This window comes from Natator depressus, chromosome 8 (genome assembly GCF_965152275.1).
Source record: "Natator depressus isolate rNatDep1 chromosome 8, rNatDep2.hap1, whole genome shotgun sequence".
In the NCBI taxonomy this organism is placed as follows: domain Eukaryota; kingdom Metazoa; phylum Chordata; order Testudines; family Cheloniidae; genus Natator; species Natator depressus.
Genome location: NC_134241.1, coordinates 37,854,073 through 37,877,018, shown reverse-complemented (window position 1 = coordinate 37,877,018; position 22,946 = coordinate 37,854,073). Strand labels below are relative to the sequence as shown.

General features: G+C 49.9%; 1 protein-coding gene across 1 annotated transcript in view; it reads left to right on the top strand.

Moving 5' to 3' along the window:
* DIAPH1 (diaphanous related formin 1) overlaps positions 1-16,965 on the top strand; it is a 154,803-nt gene extending 137,838 nt beyond the window's left edge. Inside the window, exons 26-27 of the mRNA XM_074960803.1 lie at positions 2,601-2,687; positions 12,792-16,965. Coding sequence (XP_074816904.1) covers positions 2,601-2,687; positions 12,792-12,955 — 251 coding nt within the window. The 3' untranslated portion in view covers positions 12,956-16,965. The remainder of the gene's footprint in view (positions 1-2,600; positions 2,688-12,791) is intronic.
* The last annotated feature ends 5,981 nt before the right edge of the window (positions 16,966-22,946 follow it).

The following is a 22,946-nucleotide window of genomic DNA, read 5'->3' as shown; positions in this document are numbered from 1 at the left end:
GTGTTCAGAATGTAGGTCAGGCACAGTGGGTTGTTTCTACCAGCAGGTGGTGCTGTGGGCAGTATGTCTGGAGCACACAGAAGCACTGACAGATGTTCCAATGTGATTTTATAGATTTAGGTTTCATCCAGAGCTGTTGTCATGGAAACAGATTTTCAGAGTGCTCATGCATTCATGGTTAACTCCTTCAGTGCCACACTGACTGCAAGAGAGGGCAGAGGGAGAATGCAAGGGACTTTCCCAAGCTCACTTTCCCCTCTTGTTATACATAGTTGTGAGGCAGGGAATGTGAGGGCATCTGCTGGGCTTTCCTTCTTAAATGCATACCTACAGGGTCTCAGTCCTGGAGTGAAAGGGAATACTGGTGCCAGCTAAATCCCCAGTTGCTGGGTGCATGGGGAACAGCCAGCTGATTCAGGGAGGAGCATTTGACTTCACGCAGGACTCCATTTCTAGAACCCTTTAAAAACTACAGCTACTGCTACACTGCCCGTGGAGTGTAATCTCAGTGGAGGAGATTAGGGGTGTGTCTGCACTCTGCCTAGTAGTCCTGGGACTGTTTTCTGCACTTTCTGAACACCGCTTCTTCATGGGAGCAGAATGTGGGGCTCTCCCAGGGCTTCCTCCAGTTGGAATAGGGTCCTTTGCAGGAGCTTTGTGCTCAGCTGGAGAAGGGAAGACTGAGCTGCTCGTCTTCTGTTTGGATCCTGGGCCAGGGCTACCTGTTGGGCAGGAGGGGGCAATGGTGCTGCCTGGCCTCTGTTACACAGGTGCCACATATGGCTCTGCTGGAACATGCTCTGTGAACACAGTGACACGCTTGTTGCTAGGGATTGAGAGCAGCTGAGGCCAGGTTAATCTCGTGAGGGGTCAGAGCACTGTACAGAGAGTGAGAAGGGGTTTAGAGGGGCGTGGATGGCACTAATAATCGGAGACTCTGAAAAGAGAGGACCAGAAAACAAGAGAGCCAGGCAGGCACAAGGAGAATGCCTGAGACAGGGGAGGAGGGGGAGCTGATTCTTTGACAGCCTTTCTGGCACGTTCTCTGAAGTTTTCCATTCTCTCAAAGGCCCCAGCTGCTGGGTTATTTTGCTGCTGACTGTGGCTTCAGAGGCTTTCCCTGCAAGCTGTTCCCCTGCACCTTTGTCAGTCAGCTTCTCTGTGCGGGGAGGAGTGTATTCCCATTCAGTTCTGTGCCCTAATCAATCTCCACAGCTTCTGTGCAGAATTCCAGAGAGGCCGGCACCTTCATTGTCTGTGCTGGGGTGTGGTACTCTTCCTCCTCTGTGTGTATTGAGGCGCAGGGGTGTTCTTCCAGCTTCCTCTCCCCTGTGCATGTGGAGGGAGGGGAAGAATCAGTTATTTTCTCCTCCCCCTCTCCCCCCAGAGAAGGAATGGTTCTTTCACTGCTCCCCACACCTGTAGGGGGGCGGGGAAAGGTATGAGAAGTTCTTTGTTTGCTCTCCTGGCAGGGGTGGGGAAAGGGAGAGATTGTTGTCCCCACACCCGCACTGTTCCCACATGTGTGTCGTTCCCTGTGATCAGGAGCACATGTGTTATACCAATAAAATAAAAACCAGCAGGATCTTATTAAAGGGGAAAAGGCAAAATGCCACATTTATTGTGAATACAGAAAGAGTCATAGTAAGCCATTAGTTATAGCTATAACATTCCATTCGATTTCATATTTATTCACACATTCATTCATACACACACACACACACACAGGTTCTGCAAGGTTATCATCATAGTTACCAGCCTCAGAGTTGCTCATGCCAAGCCACTGGCCAGGTGGCCTGGACATGAGGAGGGAGCAGGACCTTGTCAGATGCTCATTTGATGCTCCTGGAAGTTGGTCTGCAGAATCAGACCCCAAAGTTCTCACTGTCTAGAGTCCATTTTTATAGGAATTTCTTCCTATGCCAGTCTGTGGGAATTGCTTCATCATGCTGTTGCTGAATCAATCAGCAGATGGCACATTCCTGACGGCTCCGTGCTGCCACATGTTATCTTGTTCTTTGGTTCTCCCATTCTTGAGGCTGTTGGGTGGATTCCAGTCTGCCCTCCAGGGGTCCTCTGGTTATTTCCACTTGACGCCTTCTTCAGTCGATGGACACTGGATTCTTAGGCTGGCACCTCCCTGATCATTCAGTTATTATCCACACCAAGCATCCATCCACATACATCCTCTATCTCTATTTTAATCACAATTGTTAACAAAGCGAGATGAATACAACAAAAGGGCAGGGAGTCTCTGGGTGCTGTTTCTGTTGTTACAGAGTATTGCTTTGAGTCTCTCTCTGTGTGAGTAGTTGTTGTTACAAAGAATTGCTTTGAGAACAGACTCTGCCTTAGAATGTACTAACACAATTAGCAGCTTGCGAGTTTCACACATAGAGGGAGAGAAACAGTACCAAAAACCAAGAGACCTCTTAATTAGTAATACCCTGGAATTTAAACTATGGGGAATCAAACTCATTTGTGATTTTAATACAGAACTTCTTTAATATGATCCAACACATGGTGAGGGAGGACTGGAGGTGGCAGAACTGAATCGAGCACACTACATGTCCCCATTTGACTTACTGTTTTCCTTGCAGAGGGTGATGAGACAGGGGTGATGGACAGCCTGATGGAGGCCCTGCAGTCAGGAGCAGCGTTCCGGAGGAAGAGAGGACCTCGCCAGGGTAAGCATTGCCTGAGACAGTTCCCTGGTGCAGAGAGTGATGGGAATTGGTCTGTTCTGTATGACAAACAATCCTTGTGGCTAAGTATCCTGCCTTCAACAGTGGCCAGAGGCAAGTGTAAAAACTCCCATAAGGCACGTCATTGTGCAATGTTGTTCCTTCCTGACCCCAGCTAATGATCAGCTAATACCCTGAAGCCAAAAATTTCTCAGCACTGCTAACTAGTGTCACCGTAGATGCTATTCCTGTGCATGCCTAAGCCTTTTCAGCTTCTTCTAAACTGTTTTTCTGAATAATCGATAACAAATGTTGTTTGTACACAGTGTCTTTCATTCTGTCTTTGGTTCCCCAAATACTTTTTGCAGCACTTCACCAGAATGGCATGGGTTAAGCTGTGGGACTTCTCCTGACTGCACAGTGGTGGCTCTACTTTCTTGCAGAAGTGGTGAAGCGCAACTGCACTGTTAAATGAAAATGGCTAGTAGAGACGAGACAGGACAGGATTGTAGGCATGCTCGCAGGTGGAGATTTGAGACGATCTGGAGAGTTGATGAAGTGGCGAGGTACAAGGAGAATGAATCCAGATGGCAGCCACTGCAGAGAACCAAGAGTGGCCAGAGGGTGGAGAAGAGGAATCTAATGCTAGAAGCAGGAGGAGAGACTGAGACAATGAGGTTGTCTTGGGCAGTTTTAAAAAATGGAGGCAATCTGAAGCAGATTCAGAAACAACTGGGTTGCAAGAGAATTGTTTGAGAATTGTAGCTGAACTGCTTTGTGTGAGAGTATGCCAGGAGCAGTGTGTTCTGGGTGTTCTGGAGTCTGGGCACATAGGATCTGTAAAAGCTGTAAAGAAGAGAGCTAGCTACAGTTATCCAAGCAGAGAACCTGAAGAACTGGATGAAGTGGGAGCAAGGACAAGTGCACAGGGTCATTGTTGTGAAGATGGTGGCAGATAGGTGTGGGAGGAGAAGGAAAGCTGAGTCAAGAATGACACCATAGTTACTGAGAATGGACCTCTGAGTTGACTGGGAAGAGAGGAGATGCTGTTGGGTTTGAGAAAACTCCATTGTCCAGCAGAGTCACTTCTGAGTGGACATAAGGGAAAGGAAGCTGAGATGAAGCCACAACTTCACTGGGTCAGACAAGCAGCTGTACAGTAAGGAGGGTGCACTAGAAGTGTTGAGAGAAACTTACAACTCAGTTCCGTCAGCCTGAAATGATAGTGAAGGTTTCTCATTAGTGATAAAAGCAGAAGGCCAAGAATTTAACCCTGTGAGATGCCATAGAGCAGTGCTTTTAAAACTGGGGGTCGCGACCCAGTACTGGGTCGCGGAATGTAAGGCACTGGGTCGCGGTGGCGCCTGTCAGCACTGCCGACCAGGCCGTTAAAAATACTACAACTGGCAATGCTGCCTGGCTAAGGCAGGCTAGTCCCTACCTGTTCTGACACCGTTCTGCACCCCGGAAGCGACCAGCAGCAGGTCCAGCTCCTAAGTGGGGGGCCACGGGGCTCCACGCACTGCCCCTGCCCCAAGCACTGGCTACACACTCCCATTTGCTAGGAGCTTGCGGGGGGACGGTGACTGTAGGCAAGAGCTTGTGTGCCTTCACCTAGGAGCCGGACCTGCTGCTGGCCACTTCCGGGGCGCAGCACGGTGCTAGGACAGGCAGGAAGCCTGCCTTAACACCACTGCTGTGCCACTGACAGGGAGCTGCCGAAGGTAAAGCCTGTGCCCCAATCCGCTGCCTCAGCCCTGAGCCCCCCTCCTGCACCCCAAACCCTTCATCCCCGGCCCCACCCCGGAGCCCTGATGCCCTTCCGCACCCCAACTCCCTGCCCCAGCCCAGAGCCCCCTCCCATACCCTGAACCCCTCATTCCCGGCCCCACCCTGCAGCCCTCACCTCCACACCCCAACCCTCTGCCCCAGCCCTGAGCCCCTCCCAAACCCCTCATACCCACCTCTGTTGGGTCGTGGGCATCAATAATATTCTTCAGCTGGGTCTCCAGAAAAAACATTTTGAAAACCACTGCCATAGAGGAGAGTCTGGAGGCAGAGGTGGAGCTACCTCCACAGATAGAGGTTTCTTAGGTAGGAGCAGAATTATGACTGGAGGGAACCGGAGACACATGTATAACTGTGAATTAATCTCAGGAGGGAGGAATGATCAACCCCTAAGGTTCTGGTATGAGGAAGAGGGGAGGGGATAGAAAGGAAGAAGCCATTTCCACCCCTGAAAAATGGGAAGGTAAAGAAGGGGCAGGTGAGTGGAGAAAACGGTTAAAGATATTGGAGAGCTGGCAGACCTCCAGCAGCTTTGAAAATAAGGGAGGAAGAGAAATTAGTCTGCCATGCTGAGGGCAAATGAGAAGTATATGTTGAGATTTCCAGCTCTTGAGCTGGGTAGAAAGGGCATATATGTGGGACTTGTGAATTTCAGAGTCTGCAGTTTATCTTTTTACCTGGGGGCGCTCCAGGTGCAGAAGAGAGAGCAAGTTCCCATGGAGCCAGCTGTCTTAATATCAGAGGGGACAGGAGAGGGTTATAGATATCAATTTAAGGGGCTTTGTGGTAACTTTCTGAAGGACAAGGCAATGGAGAAAAGAGTTCAGATGTGATAAGGGAGTCCTCGGTGATCATGGGTAAGTGAGGAAAGCAGAGAAGGCTGTGGCTGCTGAAGAAACTGAGGGGATGACTATGGGCACGGATACAATTTTGTCGTGGAAAAATTAAGTAAAAATTCATGGAACAATCATGGGGAAAATATACAAAATCAGGCTATGGTCACAGTGGGGCTGACAGTGGGAGCCCTGCCGCCTGGGACTGAAGCTGAAGAAGTCACGGAGATCTGTTAAAGTCCTGGAATCCGTACCCTCGGTGACCAGATTGTATCCTTAACCATGGGCATGGGTTCGTGACAGGGCGAATGGGAATAGTGTCCCACAATGCAGAAGTGCCCACTCTCACCTTCCCATGTTCCATTCTATGATGCAGTGTGCCTGCACACACCACACACTTTGGTCTTTCTGAGCATGCTCACTGGATTCAGGCAGGGAATTGCCATCTGGCAGTCAGCTTTCTATGGAGCATCAGCTGCTTCCTGTACAGCAGGCTTTGGATTCTTTTTGAGGAGGAGGAGCATTTCCCCTTCAGTACCTGTAAGAACAGGAAGGGAATATTACTCCATGTCTGTGGGATGTTAGGTATTGCGCCTTATGCCATAGAAGAGTTTGGGGCTTAGACAGAATGTAGTGATGCAGCTGGCCTCACATTTCCAAGTAAGACTGAGGAATAAAAGGAGCAGACCTGGGTCAGCTTTAGTGGATAGGCTGGGGCTCTGCAGAGACGATGTTGCAGCTGCATCAGGGGAACGTAGGCCCATTGTAAGTGCTGTCATCCAACTCCTTTGATTGTTTTTCAACCTTGCAGTAAGGAGCTCAGGAGGTACCCAGGAGAGAGTGGTGTTCCAGGGAGCAGTGTGGGGTAAGCCATCTGGAATGGGCAATGTAGGCTTGGCTATGAGAAGTATTGCTCAGTTTTAGCTGCTTAGAGACTGCATGTTGCCCTGGGTATTCCTTTGGCTTGTGGCTGGATCCCTCTTCTGCTCTCTTTATCAGGGTGTTTCCTGTATGATGCTGTAGTATGCAGAGGTACTCAGGGCTGGAACCTCATTTGCCAATTTGCATCTCTGCCAGTCTCATTAGTAGCTTGTATCTGTGGGGGAACTTACTGGTCTTCATTTCCAGGGGCATATTTATAACTCTCCAGGTGCTGCATTTCCATATGTTCCCATAAATCTCCTACCCTAACTTAGTGTATTCCACCAGCACTACCAGTGCATTCTCACTGGGACATGTGCTCCCCCCCCACACACCACTATGTGAGCTGTTAGGGCATTTCCTGGCCCCATATCGCTCCTCACCCTAGCTCTTTGCAGCAGCTGAAGAGCAGAGGAACTGTGTGTAAATCTTGTCAGCTCTGATCTTTGACTCTCTTCCCTTGGAGGCAGCTGTCTCTATTCAGAGGCGTTAGCAGCTCCTTGCTAGAATGTAAAGGAATGGAAAAGCCGACAGGCCTCTGGGGACTCTGCTTAGTAGCTTAAAGGGCTCATTGTGGGGAGGGCGAGGGTCAGCAAGGGGGATTTTTTTCCAACTACTTTGTTAAGAAAGGAGTGCAGGCCACTGTAGTTGGCAGGATGTGTGCACATAATAGCCCAGTGTCCTCCTGCAGTGAGACTGTGCAATTGTCCTGTAGTCATGGTTTTAACTCATTGATTCAGGGTTGGATTGTGACTTGAGTGACTCAACTGGTCTCCTTTTCTGTACGCATGATGTTGCTCAGGCCATCTGCTGCTTGGGATAGAATTAAGAGAATAAAGAAATCAGTCAGGAATCCTGCTTCCACCAGTGAGGCTTGCTGTCTGGCCCACATGTCCAAGGCCGTGTCCCAACACAAGGGGGCAGTGGTGTACCTTTGCTGGCCTGGGTTGGGGGCTTGGCTTTCCCTTCCTCAGGCAAGACAAGGCCTCCGCATGTGGGGCGGAGAAGTGGCCCCCTGTCTCCTTGTTAGCCAGTGTCTATACTGTCCCGCTTGTGGCAGAGAGAAAGATGGCCCTCCTTGATCATCATCCTTGATAAAGGTGGGAACCTACTAGTGATGGGCAATGAGTCCTTCCTCTGCCATCCCTCACTCCATTCCACAACACATTTTGTTTCTGGGGGTTGCATCTTAATCCATGGCAAGAATCTAATTTCTCTGGTTGGAGACACTAATAGCCAAGTGGCCCTGAATGCTTTACTGATCCTTTGCAGAGCTGCTGGAGACTTATGGTACAACTGTGGGAGAAACCCAAAGAGCTTCTCATCAACGGTCAGGGTCTGCTCTGTTGGGCTGACCCTGTAGCCATGCTGCAAGCCTTTGCAGCCCAAAGCAGAGTTAACTGACACTAGGGAAAACACTGGAAGCTCCTGGAATATTGCCTACACTGGAGCTCCAAGCACAGCCATCGGCACCATAGCTATACGGGTGGCAGGACTGATGAGAATTACTGCTAAAATCCAGAGTGTAGGTCAGGCGGGTCCCTGGAGTTCTTGAGAAACTTGAGAGGGGGGAGAGAGAACCGTGTGTGTGTGTGTGTGTGTGTGTGTGTGTGAACGAGAACCTGCTGAATGTGAGGATGGGTCTGCGTGTGAGAGAGAGAACACCTGCCAGGAGGAGGATGGGGATAGGTCTGTATGAGAGGAAGGGAGTGGGTTTGCATGATAGAGAGAACCTGCTTAAGGGATAGGAGGGAGCATGAGAGAGGGGTAACCTGTCAAGGTCTCCTTTGGGGGGAAGAGTATGTGTGATGGGCAGGGGGCTCACCTACTGGTGGTCGCAGTGGGTGTACTAGATGCAGGCTTCAGCTTTCTTGCCTCGTTTTCTGGAAGAGTCTTTCTAGTGTTTGGGCTGCAGACCCAGGAAGGAGGGGAGAGAAGGGAGATGTTCATAGGTTTGAAACAAAGATTGACTCTGCCATTGTGTTAGCTGTGAGAAACCAGTGGCTGGAGGGCTCCCACCTGGCCAGGAGACTCCGATGAGTATTTTGGGGTTCTGTGTCATGGCTGTCCCCATCAGCAGGCCTGTGTCTGGCATCCCAGCAGAACCTCTCTCTCTCTCTCTCTCTTGCTCCAAGGTGTGAACTGGCCATACACAACGTAGGCCATCTGGAATGGTTGGAGGTACAAAGCCTCGTTCAGAGAGGAGCTCCTGGTAGTGGTGGGGAGGCCCCCAGTTGCTGTCTGTTCTCTGGCTTGGGGCTGAAGGAGTGTTCTTAGTGGGATCTGACTGGTGCCTCTCTTATTTCCTCTTGCCAGACTCTCTTCTGTCACTCTGTGAGGTGGAGGAGGATACACCTGAGCGGGTAACACATGGGCATGTTGTTCTCCCCTCCCCAACTCTCGTTGTGTGTGTGTAACCCTTCATGTGCGGCAGGCAGGGAGGGTTAGAAGAGGAGACTGAGACACGCATGCAGCCTGAGGCTGCGGGTCCTGCAGTATCCCAGTAGTGAATTGAAATGGGCCTTTTTTAATGGTAACTAGGGAAGTGTTTGAATCTCGCACTGGTTCTTCCTTTTACTTTCCTATGTGAAGCATGGCCCAGCCTGGTTGCCTTTTTTGGACCTGGGGCTGGCTCACAGAGCTGGGCTTGCCAGGTCACCTTGCTCTCCGGATTTGGCCACAGCAGGCTTTTTTTCTTGCTGTCTCTCTCCTCGTTCTTCTCCTTTCCTGCCAGCATGTCCAGTGTTCCTGACTCTAGTACTGCAGTGATCCATCATACGAGAGTGCAGGCAGCTGACACCTCTGTCTACCCTTTTACTGCTTCAGTTATTCTCATTTTCCTCCTCCTTCTCTTCTCCACCCCCCACAGGAGCTCTCCAAGCACAGCCATAATCATTGCTTCTCAAGAAGTTTGGGTAGTGGACTAGGGAGCTTTGCCTGTATATTCCTGTAAATTTGGGTGTAGACAGCGGATTGGGTGTGCAGATTGTGATGGGGTTGGGCCTGTAAGATGGTGATGCAGGCAGTGGACTAAGGGACTGATGGAGATAAGCCCATGACCATAGGTGCAGGTAGTTCAGGGCTTATCTACACTTAGCAGCACACCAGGAGGGATTCTCTCATCGGTGTAAGTAATCTGCCTCCCTGAGAGGTGGTACCTAGGTTGATGGAAGAATTCTTCTGTTGACCTAGTGCTGTCTACACCGGGTGTTAGGTTGGTATAGCAGCGTCTAACAGATGTGTGGATTTTTGACACCCCTGAGAGATGTAGCTATGCAGATGTAAACTCCTCGTGTAGACCAGGGCTCAGGCTGTAGTATAAATGTGCCCTTAGGAAGGGAATGCAGGAAGAAACCTGGGAAGTCTGTAGCAAGGATAAGCCATTGAGCAAAAGGATTTAGGCAGGGAATGGGGGTCTGTGCCTTCCATTTGATCTGAGTTGAGGCAAGAGACAGGTTGGGGGTGGTTCTGGTAGAGGCAGCTGATGGGAAACTGATGGGAATGTGGACTTGGGTGGGGAGAGATGTGATGGAAATAAGCCTTAGGAATGGAATACAGGCATAGGCTTGGAGGGCTACAGTAGGGATAAGGATGGAGGAGGTGGTGCAGGGAGCATACAGGAGAAAAACTCAAAGAGGTGGTACCGGAAGCAGAGTGGAGGTTTGTGACACGGTTTAGTGATTAGGATTGGGGTGTAGGCAAAGGCTTGGTAGTTTATGGCTGCAGGGTGTGGGCTTGGGCAGGTGAAATCTCCAACAGAGAGGGGGTGGGTGCAGGCAGGGAAGTGGGGTCCTGGGACAGGGATAAACACCTAGGGCCAGGAGCGTTCCAGGGAAGCAGTATCAGGGGAAGCCCAGGGGCTGCAGAGGAGAAGGATCTGTAACCAAGGTGCAAGCAGGGGCCTGGTGTGGCTGTCACAGGGAAAAGCCTTGAGTGGGTGTTGTATTGAGGATAGGTATTTAGCAGGGTCCTATAGGAGGCCCTAAAAAAGGATTAAGCCACATGCGGGGAGCCTCCACTTGGGAATTATAGTTACATATTGTGCTTGCTGGTTGCATGTCTCCTTTGCATACTGTTGCGTATTTGTTCTTGGTGTTTGAAGCCCAATTTCTAGAGCACGGGAGGGCAAACTACGGCCTGTGGGCCAGATCCAGCCCATCAGAGTTTTCAATCCAGCCCACGGGATTGCCAGCCCAGTGGTGCAGTGGAGCTAAGGCAAGCTCCCTGCCTGCCCTGGCCTGCGCCACTCCTGGAAGCGGGCAGCACCACATCCCTGTGGCCCCTCGGGGAGGGGGCGGCAGAGGGCTCTGTGCGCTGCCCTCGCCTGCAGGCACCGCCCCCCGCAGCTCCCATTGGCCGGGGACAGGGAACCACGGCCAATGGGAGCTTCGGGGGTGGTACCCACAGACGACGGCGGCGTGTGGCAGAGCCGCCTGCCGCGCCCCACTCCACCCCCAGGAGCCACTGCCGGACATGTTGGCCATTTCCAGGAGCAGCATGGGACCAGGGCAGGCAGGAGCCTGCATTAGCCCCGCTGCACACCACTGCCACCCCAGAGCTGCTCGAGGTAAGTGGCACCAGGCCGGAGCCTGCACCCCAAATCCCTCCTGCACCCCAACCCCCTGCCCTGAGCCACACTCCGCACCCCCTCCTGCACCCAAGCCCCCTGTCCTGAGCCCCCTGCCGCACCACGCACCCCTCCTGCACCCCAACTCCCTGCCCTGAGCCCACACCCCGCACTCCCTCCCACACCCCAACCCCCTGCCCCAGCCCTACATTCATGGTCCTGCATACAATTTCCCCATCCAGATGTGGCCCTCGGGCCAAAAATTTTGCCCACCCCTGTTCTAGAGGCTGCATGGGAAGCTTCACATTAGAAATGGCTTTATTTTTTCTGTCTTGTAAAGAGTTAACTCTGACTGCAGTGTCTCAAGGCAGCATCTCAGCTGCTGCTCTGTATTTCTGTGTGCATCACCTTCTGCATTCTCCTCCCAACAGATTTCCTCCTGGACAGTGAGGCCTGAGAAAGTGCCTGAATGTGGGCCATAAGATGAATTTGTGTGTGCATTTGTCTGAGTGTCTGTCTGACTGCGTGCAACAGCATGTAGTGCATGAGGGTGTCTGATTGCGTGAGTTCTCCTGTGTGCTCCTGTTCTAATGAGTGAGTGTGAGAGACGGTCTTTGTGTGGATATTCAGCGTATGGAGCTGTCTGAACTTGCATATCAGTGGTGTTGGTGCATTGTCCTCCCTGCGTTAGTACTGTGCCCCAGCCTCAGCCATTCATTGTGCTGGAGCCCCCAGCGGGGCATAGTTGCTGTCCTAATTCAGAGCTGTTTGTTTGGCTGAGCCTCAAGCGTGATCCTAATGAAATCTGGAGCATCATGTTCTGACTGAGCTCAGGCCTTAAGCTGTAAAGAAACATCTTAAAGTATAAGAGCTGTCTGGGTGTTGTGCTACTGGACACCACAGCTCATCTGCAGCTGCAAGGCACTATTGGCTGCTATGTCCATGGGGCATAAAAGGCCATGGAGTTATTTTGAGGGGTGCAAAGTCTAGTGGGGACAGCCTTCTCCATTCAGCCTTGTGCCTTGCCTGCCTCCCTTCTCTGCTGGGAGCACAGTGCCCCCATAGGAAGCCCTTAGGTTCTCTTCCCAACCCCAAGGGATGGGGAGCTGCCTGTTCTGTGATGATCATATTCCTGTACTTTAGTTCTGTTCTCAGAAGTTTCCATGCTAATGTGTAGAGAGGACCTTCAACTCTCTGAAGTTCTTAACCTGTGATTTTTAACAGAGGGTAGATGCCCCTTCCCACAGCTTAGCCTTCTGGGACAGAAACTGGGAACTGGCTTTATTGGGCTACCACCGCAGAAGCAGAGAAGTCCAAGAACATGTGCACTGAATGGTCTAGCTCGTACACTAAGCAGCCCAATGACCTATACTGTGCTAAGCTGATTTTGTGGACTCAGCATGTCTTTCCCATCTGTGACATCTACTCTCCTCTACTTTGCCAAGCCAGTGTAGAAGTATTCTATTAATTTCTAAAGGGCCTATAACCATGATATCTCGGCCTGTAGCATGGTTTTCTACACCATGTTCTACAGGATATTCTGCAGTCTATTTATAAATGTCCCAAGTGATGGGGCTCCCACTTTCCTGTGGGAGCCTGTTCCACAGCTTCATAGATGTCACTGTCAGGAAGTGTTCTCTGAGATTTAGCTTAGATTTTCCTTTGCTTAATTCCATCCCTGTACTCCTGGGTATCCCATATTGCACTTCCCCATTCCCACCTCTTAATCAGTTCCCTTCACTTCTTGGTGTTCACAGCCTTCAAGCTCTGGATGCTGTGTGGACCGTAGCCCTTTGGGAAGGGTCCCCTGATGCCTTAGGAACACTGAATGCTTCAGGAGCATTAAACAAGCATTTTTGGGGGTTGTCAGTGCATCACCCACCATGCCTCCGAGCCTGTTCTCCCTGAGCAGCCAGCACTGGAGGGTTGTGAGCTGTGCCAGAGTGAGCTTGCATAAGGGTTTCTCTGGGCTACTTCTCACAGTCTCTTCTCTTGCAGCAAAGAGAAAAGCCGGCTGTGCTGTCACCTCACTGCTAGCCTCGGAGCTGATGAAAGACGATGCGTTGAGTGCAGTACCAAGCAAGGCATTAAAGAGCAGCGAAGCATCAATGGATGGAGGGGCCCATGATGATAGCATGGAGATGATCAGCCGTTCAAGCTAGGCCTGGGCCCCAGACTAGGGCTGAAGCCTGCAGGACTGAAAGAGTTTTACAGAGGAAGCAAAATACACTGGGTCACTTTGCAATCTTTTTTGCATGGATCTGAGGGGCAGTCTGATTTCCTTCTTGCTCTTAGGGCTGCTTGTGCCAGCTTTAGCCTTATGGTTATTGTTCCATATCTTGTCTCCAGGCTTCAATCTTTCTGCCTCTCAAATTACAAAGCAAAAAGCTTTACCTGAATGTAAGCCATGCTCGGAGCAAGGTGAGAGACACTGGGTCAAGCTATCCCTTCCCTGCAGGGGATGGTAGAGTGTACTGGGAAAAAAGGGCATTGATGGAGAGGTTAGAGGCCACAGCCCCACCCAAACATATCCCTGCATTGGGTGTTGCCAAAGCAGGAACATTACAAGCTGCCTTAACCCAGACTCCTTTAGTTTGTTACTTTGGGGGACGCTGCTGGGCCAGGACAGCCAAGGCACCAGTTCCACGGGTGACTTTCCTCCAGCGGGTCTCAAGGTTCCCAGCCCACTCCCTTATCACATGTATGTGGGAGGAAACCTAATAGGTAAATTTAGCTGGACTTCTACTTCTCCAACTGCTGTGCTGTATTCTTGGACCGAGCACCTTATCCTGCGCCCTGACTCTACTGTGTGTTAGGAGAGAAAGGGGCTCTCTAGACACCTGAGGTGGGAAGCTATGCCCTTGCCTTCCTCAGGACCTGCTGTTTTCCTGCTCTTCACATGCCTTCCCTGTGCTTGCTCTATTTATTGCTAGCATTTCCTTAGGAGAGCCCTTCCTGCCACTGTGGAAATTATGTCACAGCAGTGATAACCCAACAGGAAGAGGTGAGTGTTTGCTTGGGGCCAAGAAGCTGCTTCTGGTGTAGTAGCTGCCTCTGCATGCTTTGGAGCCTAGGAATAAAGGTTAAGTGTATTGTTGTGTATCACTAAGTGACCTGAGGTTGAGACATCCTCCCACCCAGTGTCACATGCCTGAGTGAAAGCATTCACAGCAGCCCGCCGGCAGCATCTGCTCAGAATGAATCCAGGCTGCACGTCTATCTGCACAGGACTCTCTCCATTGTACACGATTTTCCAATCTTTTGTGGCAAATCCCTCGTGTTGCTGCAGCAAGGGCCCCAACTTCCTCGAGGCTGCTTGCTTCAGCTGTTGTGTTGTGCCATGCAGAGGAACTCCCCTCCCTCCTTGCCATGGCAACAGACGGGTGGAGCCTCCCTTTGGCTAAGAAATCACTTTGCAAATGTATCTATTTTTGTATCAGATTTTGTTTTAAAAGGAAATTTGAATGTAAGATAAAAATATCAGAAACATTTGCATGTTTGTGGAATTGCCTCCCTGCACTGTATGCCCTTCATTGTCCGCTATAGGATGGAGGAATTGCCTGCCCGCCTGCAGCACAGCACTGTCCCTCTCTGTCCTCCCCGGGGGATTGGGCTGCCTACTTGCTGCACTGCCTCTGGGTCCCATCCCCATGGGCAGAGAGCTGCTTCACTCATGCACTGGCTGAGCCTGTCTGTTATGGGCATGAAATTCGGGGAGTGAAAACACTGGCTTTAGTGTCTCCCCTTCTACCTGGTGTGAGATGATGTGTGATACTGTGTAGTTAAGCACCTATGGTTCTGGCAGCTCACAGTACTCCTGCTCCAACCTGGCCCGGTGGTGGTGGGATTGTGAAGGGCAGAGATGTGCCTGACATCCCAAGGCAGGGGGTGCGGGGAGCAATCCTGTCCCATGCCTCACGATGTTGTCAGTGGGCGCAATAGCTGGGAATGCCCATGGCTCGGCCCAGCTTCGGGCCCCTGTGTACTGAAGTGCTGCTATTCTTGTAATTTAATATATTTAAGGAGTCACATCTGTGATGTGGTCGGAGTGATCTGTAAAGGTCCAGTGCAGACTGGGCCAGGCGCACACCTCTGCAGCTATTGCACCTGTGAGCTCTCTGCACACATGGACTGGGTGGGCAGGTGGGCTTTGCATGCACCTGTCCAACATTAGTGCCCCAAGCCCTGTGCACTCTTTGCTGTGTAACTACCCTGCCTGTTGTGTCTGACCCTGAGAGCAGAGTGCCCCTCCCAGCTGCAGGCACAGCCAGCCCAAGTCCTTGCAGGAGGTTCTCTTCCTAGGGATTGCTCTTCACAAGCTGGGGTCACAGCGATAGGCTCCCATTTCTGCATTTGAAAGATAGTGAATTACAGGCATCTACTGTCCTCAGCTTATAGGACCTCTGCCCCATTCATGCTCTGCCTGTGGCACTCTTCGCCTTCCTCTTTCACAAAGGAAGGGTGCTGGGCCTGGAGCCTCTCGGCTGTGCTGGGGAAGAGAAGTAGCAGCAGGGGGCCTGAAAGGTAGTTGAGTCTGCAGCATTCAGGGAAGGAAACAGGTTGGGGCCTTTAGCTCTGGGGAGAGAAAGCAGAAGGGGCGTTAACAAGGAGAACCAGCCCAAACAGGCTCTGATTTTAGCTCATTCTGGTATCCAGTATTCCCCTGAAGTTTTGTGCAGGTTGGAGGAGCAGGAATTGAAGACTGCTGCAAGAGAGGAGTGGAGGCTCTTCTGTGGAGTTACCTGTGGCACTCCAAGCAGCAGTATGGGGCTGTGTTGCTCTGCAACCTCCTCCCCAAACCAAAGGTGTCACACTGGAGTCTTCGCAACTTTTATTTTTAAATCTACTTTGGTTATGTTTGATAACAACAACATTCCATTTTCATAGTGTTGAGGTATTTCCTGGGACTTGTGATCATAGCTGATTATTTTGGTTTGAAATGTTAATAAAAAATTTGAACTATGCAGGATTTTCAGCCTCCCACTTCCTTTTATTAACAGCATTACACTGCTGGGCCCTTTGTCAGTGATGCAATGGCCAAGGGTATCGTGGGCTGTCCTCCACAGCCCTTTCCAGCTGCATTGAATGTGATTGGAGCAGAGGTAGAGGGACATTTTCAGGACAGCTCTCTCCTCCCCATACCCAGTCAGTTTGTGAGGAACCCTGATCCCCAGATACACCCACTCCCATTGCTGTCACATGACTCAGCAGCTCTCACTTGTGACAGTGTGCAGTACGCCTGAGCTCTGTTAGAGGATGCTCTCTAATACCCACCTCTGTCATGCTCCCGGTTGATTCTCTCATTTTATTCTAGTCTCACATGCTAGGGCTCCTGCCTGGTCCCCACAGGTATGTGATGTGTGAGCACTTTGGAGAGAAGCTGGAAATTTGAGTTAGTGAGGTGCTTGTACCATGGAGCAGGACCTTGGGAGGAGGCAGCTGCCTCCTTATGTTCTGGAAATTCAGTCTTGTAAGAGAGAAAAGAAGTGATTGAAAATTCACTGGAGGAGAGAGGAGCTTCTGGAGTTCCTGGGTTGAGAGGAGGAAATGTGGGACTGAAGCAATCTAGCTGTCACCAGAGACAGTGGGATTTATCCCCACCCTGGAGACAGTGATGAAGGTAAATTAACCTCACACCTCCCCAAGAGTTTGCTGGAGACAAGGACCGACCCCATCGACTGACGGCTCTACCTCTGCCAGCCACCACGTCCATAAGCCTGACAGAGGGAGAGGAGCAGCAGCTTCACGGTAGTGGCAGAAAACAGTGAGCATTTTACTCCATCAATTGTCCTGGGCCTGGAGTTCATCTTAGAGCTAATAATGGTTGTGGGGCTGTGTATTACCTGCTGCAGCTGGTATGGTCAGAGATGTTGGGTGCAGCAGGCTCCAAGGTAGCATGGGCATTGCAAAATGACACCAGGAGGGGCCATGTTGCCTTTCCATGGGCAAATGCCTGGCAGTTGGATACAATGCTAATGATTGAACCCAGAGAGATGATAGGCAAATAGGGAAGGGCTCAACAAACCCCCAGGGCCAGACCAGTGGAGACTTGCCCAAGAGCTTTTATTCTCCACTGGAATCATGAGAGTTGTCTTCCTTGGTTTTGAATCTGTGAGTGGATGCTGGTCTAGCAGCTCCATGATCTCTCCGCACATGAGGGCTTCTTTATTTGTACGAAAAATGGAAAAAATAAAAGTTATTTTGAGTACAAAAAGATGCTTGTGATCTTGACTTTTTTTTGCATCTTGTGACTTGTCCTCTCTTCTGTGCCTTCTCTGTCTGCAGTGTAGATTTGGATATAGGACATACCTGAAGTACAGACCTCTGGCTCTTGAAAACCAGCTCAGTCTAATGGGATGTTCCCCTAGGAGTGGACTGAACCCCTTCCTGTGAATCATGAACCCCTCTAATGCAGGCCACGCTGAAAAGTTGGGTGTCCTCAATGTTCTATTTTAGGGCTGAGGAGCCGGAGCACAGAATTTTTGGTGCCTTCGAGACTGGCTATCCCTATCATCTGAACCCCTCTAGCAAGGCGTGGGGTGTCCAGGAATCATAGAATCTCAGGGTTGGAAGGGACCTCAGGAGGTCATCTAGTCCAGCCCCCTGCTCAAAGCAGGACCAATCCCCAACTAAATCATCCCAACCAGGGGTTTGTCAAGCCTGACCTTGAAAACCTCTAAGGAAGGAGATTCCACCACCTCCCTAGGTAACCCATTCCAGTGCTTCACCACCCTTCTAGTGAAAAAGGTTTTCCTAATATCCAACCTAAACCTCCCCCACTGCAACTTGAGACCATTACTCCTCATTCTGTCATCTGGTACCACTGAGAACAGTCTAGCTCCATCCTCTTTGGAATCCCCTTTAAGGTAGTTGAAAGCAGCTATCAAATACCCCCTCACTCTTCTCTTCCGCAGACTAAATAATCCCAGTTCCCTCAGCCTCTCCTCATAAATCATGTGCTCCAGCCCCCTAATCATTTTTGTTGCCCTCCACTGGACTCTTTCCACTTTTTCCACATCCTTGTAGTGTGGGGCACAAAACTGGACACAGTACTCCAGATAAGGCCTCACCAGTGCCGAATAGAGGGGAATGATGAAGTCCCTCGATCTGCTGGCAATGCCCCTACTTATACTGCCCAAAATGCTGTTAGCCTTCTTGGCAACAAGGGCACACTGTTGACTCTCATCCAGCTTCTCATCCGCTGTAACCCTTAGGTCCTTTTCTGCAGAACTGCTGCCAAGCCGCTCAGTCCCTAGTCTGTAGCGGTGCATGGGATTCTTCCATTCTCAGTGCAGGACTCTGCACTTGTCCTTGTTGAACCTCATCAGATTTCTTTTGGCCCAATCCTCTAATTTGTCTAGATCCCTCTGTATCCTAGCCCTACCCTCCAGCGTATCTACCACACCTCCCAGTTTAGTGTCATCTGCAAACTTGCTGAGGGTGTAGTCCACGCTATCCTCCAGATCATTAATGAAGATATTGAACAAATTATCCTTTCCTTGCAGTATCAAAATGCTATTAATATTAGAAATTCCACTCCTTAAAGAAAAACATAAATTACCAAAATTGTCATGGACACATATTCCCCAGGAACAGAATATATGGACCCCTCAGGTCAAGGAAAGTGGTGATGAAAGAGCTGAGGTTTCTCAATGATAACCCAAAGCAGGGGTGAAGACTGGAGGCAAAAGTTGTGTTCCGCGCGTGCCAGGGAGCTGGCTTCAAGCATCTATTCCAGAAGGACTTGAGCTGAGCTGCATGCATCTTTGTTTTTTTTTCAAAGCTACCTGAAGTTTTGCAAGGACATATAGCTGTTTCCATATCGCCATTGAGGAGGTACAAATGCTTTCCAATTCCCCTGTGTGTTGGGGCTCATGCAGGGATGAGCAATATTCTATGGCCTTGGTGAGGGATTGTTTATGTGGCTTTCCTATTTTTGTTCAAGTAGCTTTCCTATTTCCAGGATTGTGCCTAGTCATGTGTATGGGACAGGGTGGCAATGAAGGCTGTCTCCTCACACTTTTGTGCACAGATCCTGGTGTGACATTCCCCTGGTGTTATCTGGACCAGTGATCTGCTAAGTCACTCCAATCCTTGACTCTGGGAGCCAGCCTTACCCTGCTCTGCTGTGAGAACCGCCACTCCTGGGCTGTTCACACACAACCTCCAGCATGTAAGCTGCTTGGATTGTGCAACCGAATGACACTAGCTAATATCTCGGGTCCCAGACACAACCCTAGAAACCTCCGTCTTGCAGTGTCCAGTTATGCCCGCTGAATGCTGCAAGCTTATATGAGTTCGTTAATTTAACAAAGAAATTGATATGTGCCAGGCTTGTTATTCCCAGGGGAATCTCTGACACGCTTCAAAGCAAACACACTGCTTCAAGTAAAATAAACAAACAAATGTATTAACTACAAAGATAAATTTTAAGTGATTATAAGTCAAAGCACAAGAAGTCAGATTTGGTCAAATGAAATAAAGGCAAAACACGTTCTAAGGTGATCTTAACACTTTCAGTGCCCTTACAAACTTAGATACTTCCCAGCAGAGGCTGGCTGGTTGCCCTTCAGCCAGGCTCTCCCCTTTGATCAGTGCTTCAAAGTCGCTTGGTGTGATGTCTGTAGATGGAAGTGGAAGAGAGAGGAAGAGCATGGCAAAGCCTCTCCCTTTTATCATGTTCCTTCTTCCCTCTTGGCTTTGCGCCCCCCGCCCCCACCTTCAGGGTCATGTGAGCATTACCTTATTGTAGTCCCGAACTAAGCACAGGAAGGGGGGTGACTCACTCGAGAGTCCAACAGATGCTTTCTTGCTGCCTAGGCCAGTGTCCTTTGTTCCTGTGAGGCTGGGCTGGGTTTGTCCCATACATGCCCTGATGAGGTGTGAACTGCCCCTCTGCTCTTGGAAAGTTTTTGCCTGGGCTTCTTTTAAGTCATCAGGACACATTTTCAGCCTCATAACTAGACACATGAAATTAAAACCTATAACATTACTATAACAACAATGCTCGGTGCATCATGAGCCTTGCAAAGACACCCGACATGACAAACTTGCATTGGATACTACACAATCATAAGGATGAATATGGGGGTTTAGGGTGTTTCCCCGAGATACAGAACATCATGCCTCCCCCCTTAGTTTACTGCAAGAGGGTTAGTCACTGACTATCTTGAAGGCAGTTTGTGTTATAGTTCTCTTGGCATCCAGCCATTAAGGCCATGCAGCGGTATGCCTCAGTTTCCCCATTCACACACAGCAAACCAGGTTTGTTATGGTTTCTCTGCTGTGATCATCTTTAAATCTGTTTACAGGAATAAACTGAGAACTAGTGTTACCATAAGGTTTAACATCAGTAACAAAATTCTTATCCCCAAACTTAACATTAATACCAATTTTTTATCACAGATGGGTGTTTACAAGTATCTTTATGGTACCACGCCCTCTGTTCAGGTAGTGTAGTCTGAGGTTAGTTTGTTCATTACCCATGATGTCCTTTGAGTCTCTCCCATGTAATCAGTCACTGGCTTTTCTTTCCCTCCAGTGTTCCCCTCTGTGTGGGCTCTTAATCCTGTTTCTGGAATTTTGGTATCTCAGGGTTTGGCAAGATAAGGGTCCAGGAGGAGCCTGCACATTGCCTGGCCCTTTTGGGAGTGATCTCCCAACCCCAGGACTGTATATATACAGAAAATCCAGCTCCCTTTTTGGGGTTATCCTGTGTCCCATTCCCCCCTCCCAACCCAAGCACGGAGTCCTTCCCTGCCCCCTTTTCCTAGAGGACTATGATCTGTGCTCTGTGGGCTAGGTGTGTTTACCCTTTGATCAGATGCATCTTTTCCCAGCAGCTTCCCGTAACTGCTCTGGGTATCACCAGCCTGGGGGAAAACACCCCCTTCTCTGTCAGTTGGGTCATTTGTACTCTGGCAAACTACCACCTGGCAATTTCCTGGTCCCAACTCCTCTGTTATCACAGGCCTTGGAGCTGCATCTTGATTTAAAGAGACACAGTTACTTTCCAAAAACTTATCAGAAATAGCGTCCTGAAAAATTGGGACCTGGATTGGTGTACTCTGCCACCCCTTTCTCTGTCCCTGAGAAGTCAGCTGTGTGACTGCTCCCCTCCAGGAGGTCAGTTACACAGTTCCTTCTCAAACGTTGGGTCACAGGCTGAGTGCCTGGGTGCACAGATGCTGACCCAGCCATCCTCCTAGTGTCCTGGGCATCCTGCCCCAAGCGACTACAGTAGTGGGGAGACATTCCTTCTCCAGTTTCCTCCTCTGGGCCCCCTCCTAAGACACATTTCTTTGTGCTCCCTAGAAATGGTTCTATCTCTTCTTCATCTGCAAAACTCTGCCAGCTAACAGCTTAATCACTGACAACACCTCTCCTGCTGCTGCACCTGAGGGCATGATGCCTTCTGCTGGAAAGGAGCTAGTTTCAGCCCCTCCCATACTTGGAAGCACAGTGCTTCCCTGGGTTATGGAATCACAGGAATCCTCACCCACCTCAGTGTTTTTTGAGATCCCCTTCCCCTTTTCTGGGCTCTCCTCTGAGACACATTTATCTATGCTCCGTAGAGACAGGTTTGTCTCTGGTTCAGCTGTGACCTGCTGGCAGCTAACAACCTGGACAGTTCTCTCCCTGGCAGGCATTACACCCCCATCCCTTCCAGATGTGGTGTTGCCTCCAGATGCAGTGCAGGAGTTGGTCTCAACCACCTTCCCACCTGGAAACATGTGGCTTCCCTCTGCTGCAGAAGAATCAAGGAGACTCTCTCGCATTCTCTCAGCAGTTCCTGAGACCTTACCTTTTCCCTCGAGGGTCCCAGCATAAAACTCCCTCCTGCTGCAGGCAAATACTTTAACCTGAGCTACATGGAAAAAATCATTACCAAGGAGCAGGTCGACTAGGAGGTGTTCCATTACCCCCACAGTCCAAACACTTTCCAAACCTTCCCAAACCACATGGATTTTAGCTAGTAGTATGAGGAATCTACTTTTTCCCACCCACACAATCTCTGCCATTTGGCCAGGTAGCATACTGGCCTTTGGGACCACACTCTGCTTAACCAAAGATATCTGGGCCCCTGTATCCCTCTGCCCCAAGTACTCCATTAATTTGGACAGTCTTAACTTGCTCCATATCTGGGTTCTGCAGAGGCTAATGTCACAAAACCAGTACGATAGGTTTCAATTGCTTGGGGGGGCTGGGGTTCTGTGTTGAGGACAGCAGAACTAACATGAGCTATTGGTTGCCTGCTTCCTCCTAGCACAGGGCATTTATTCCTCAGGTGATCAGTGGAATTACACTGATAGCACCTTTTGGGCTCTTCTGCTTTTACAGGAGATTTGGGATAGGAGTCACCAGTAGAGGAATGTTTTTGGGTAAGAGAACGTTTAGGCTCCCAGTCCCCTTCTGTCTTCCCAGGGGCAAAATGGGATCCTCCCTTCCCACCAGTTTTAAACCCCTCTTTCTGTGGCCTGCCCTCAATAGACACCTTAGTCTGAGCATAGAATCATAGAATATCAGGGTTGGAAGGGACCTCAGGAGGTCATCTAGTCCAACCCCCTGCTCAAAGCAGGACCAATCCCCAACTAAATCAAAGGCATCAGCTAAAAAAGCCATCTCATCCACAGTCTTTACATCTTTGTCCCATAGACACTGCTTCACTTCAGCCTTACATATGCCTAGGAAATGCTCTTGAGCAACAAGATCAGGCAGTCCCTTAAAACTCGCCACCTCTTTACCCCTCACCCATTTTCCCAACAAATCTTTCATTTTGTTTACATATTCCCCATTACTCATACCAATATCCCTCTTAAGATTCCTCAATTTAACTCTATATGTTTCAGGGGTAACTTTGCAAAACAGTATCTTTAAATTTACAATAGTCTAAAGAATCTTCAATAGGCATTCCATTGAATACATTTGAAACTTTACCAGTTAATTTTGCAATCAGGGTAGGAACTCTCTTATCAGGGATTTCATGTATTACACACAGTCTTTCAAAGGTAGTCAGATATTCAGCAATATTGTCATGCTCACTGTATGCAGGACATAAATGTTCCCATTTGTGGATTTTTGGAGTGATGGGAGTCGTTGAGGTCAGGGGCCTCTGGTTCTGCTTCTCTAGCAGGTCCAGCTGGTGTATTCTCT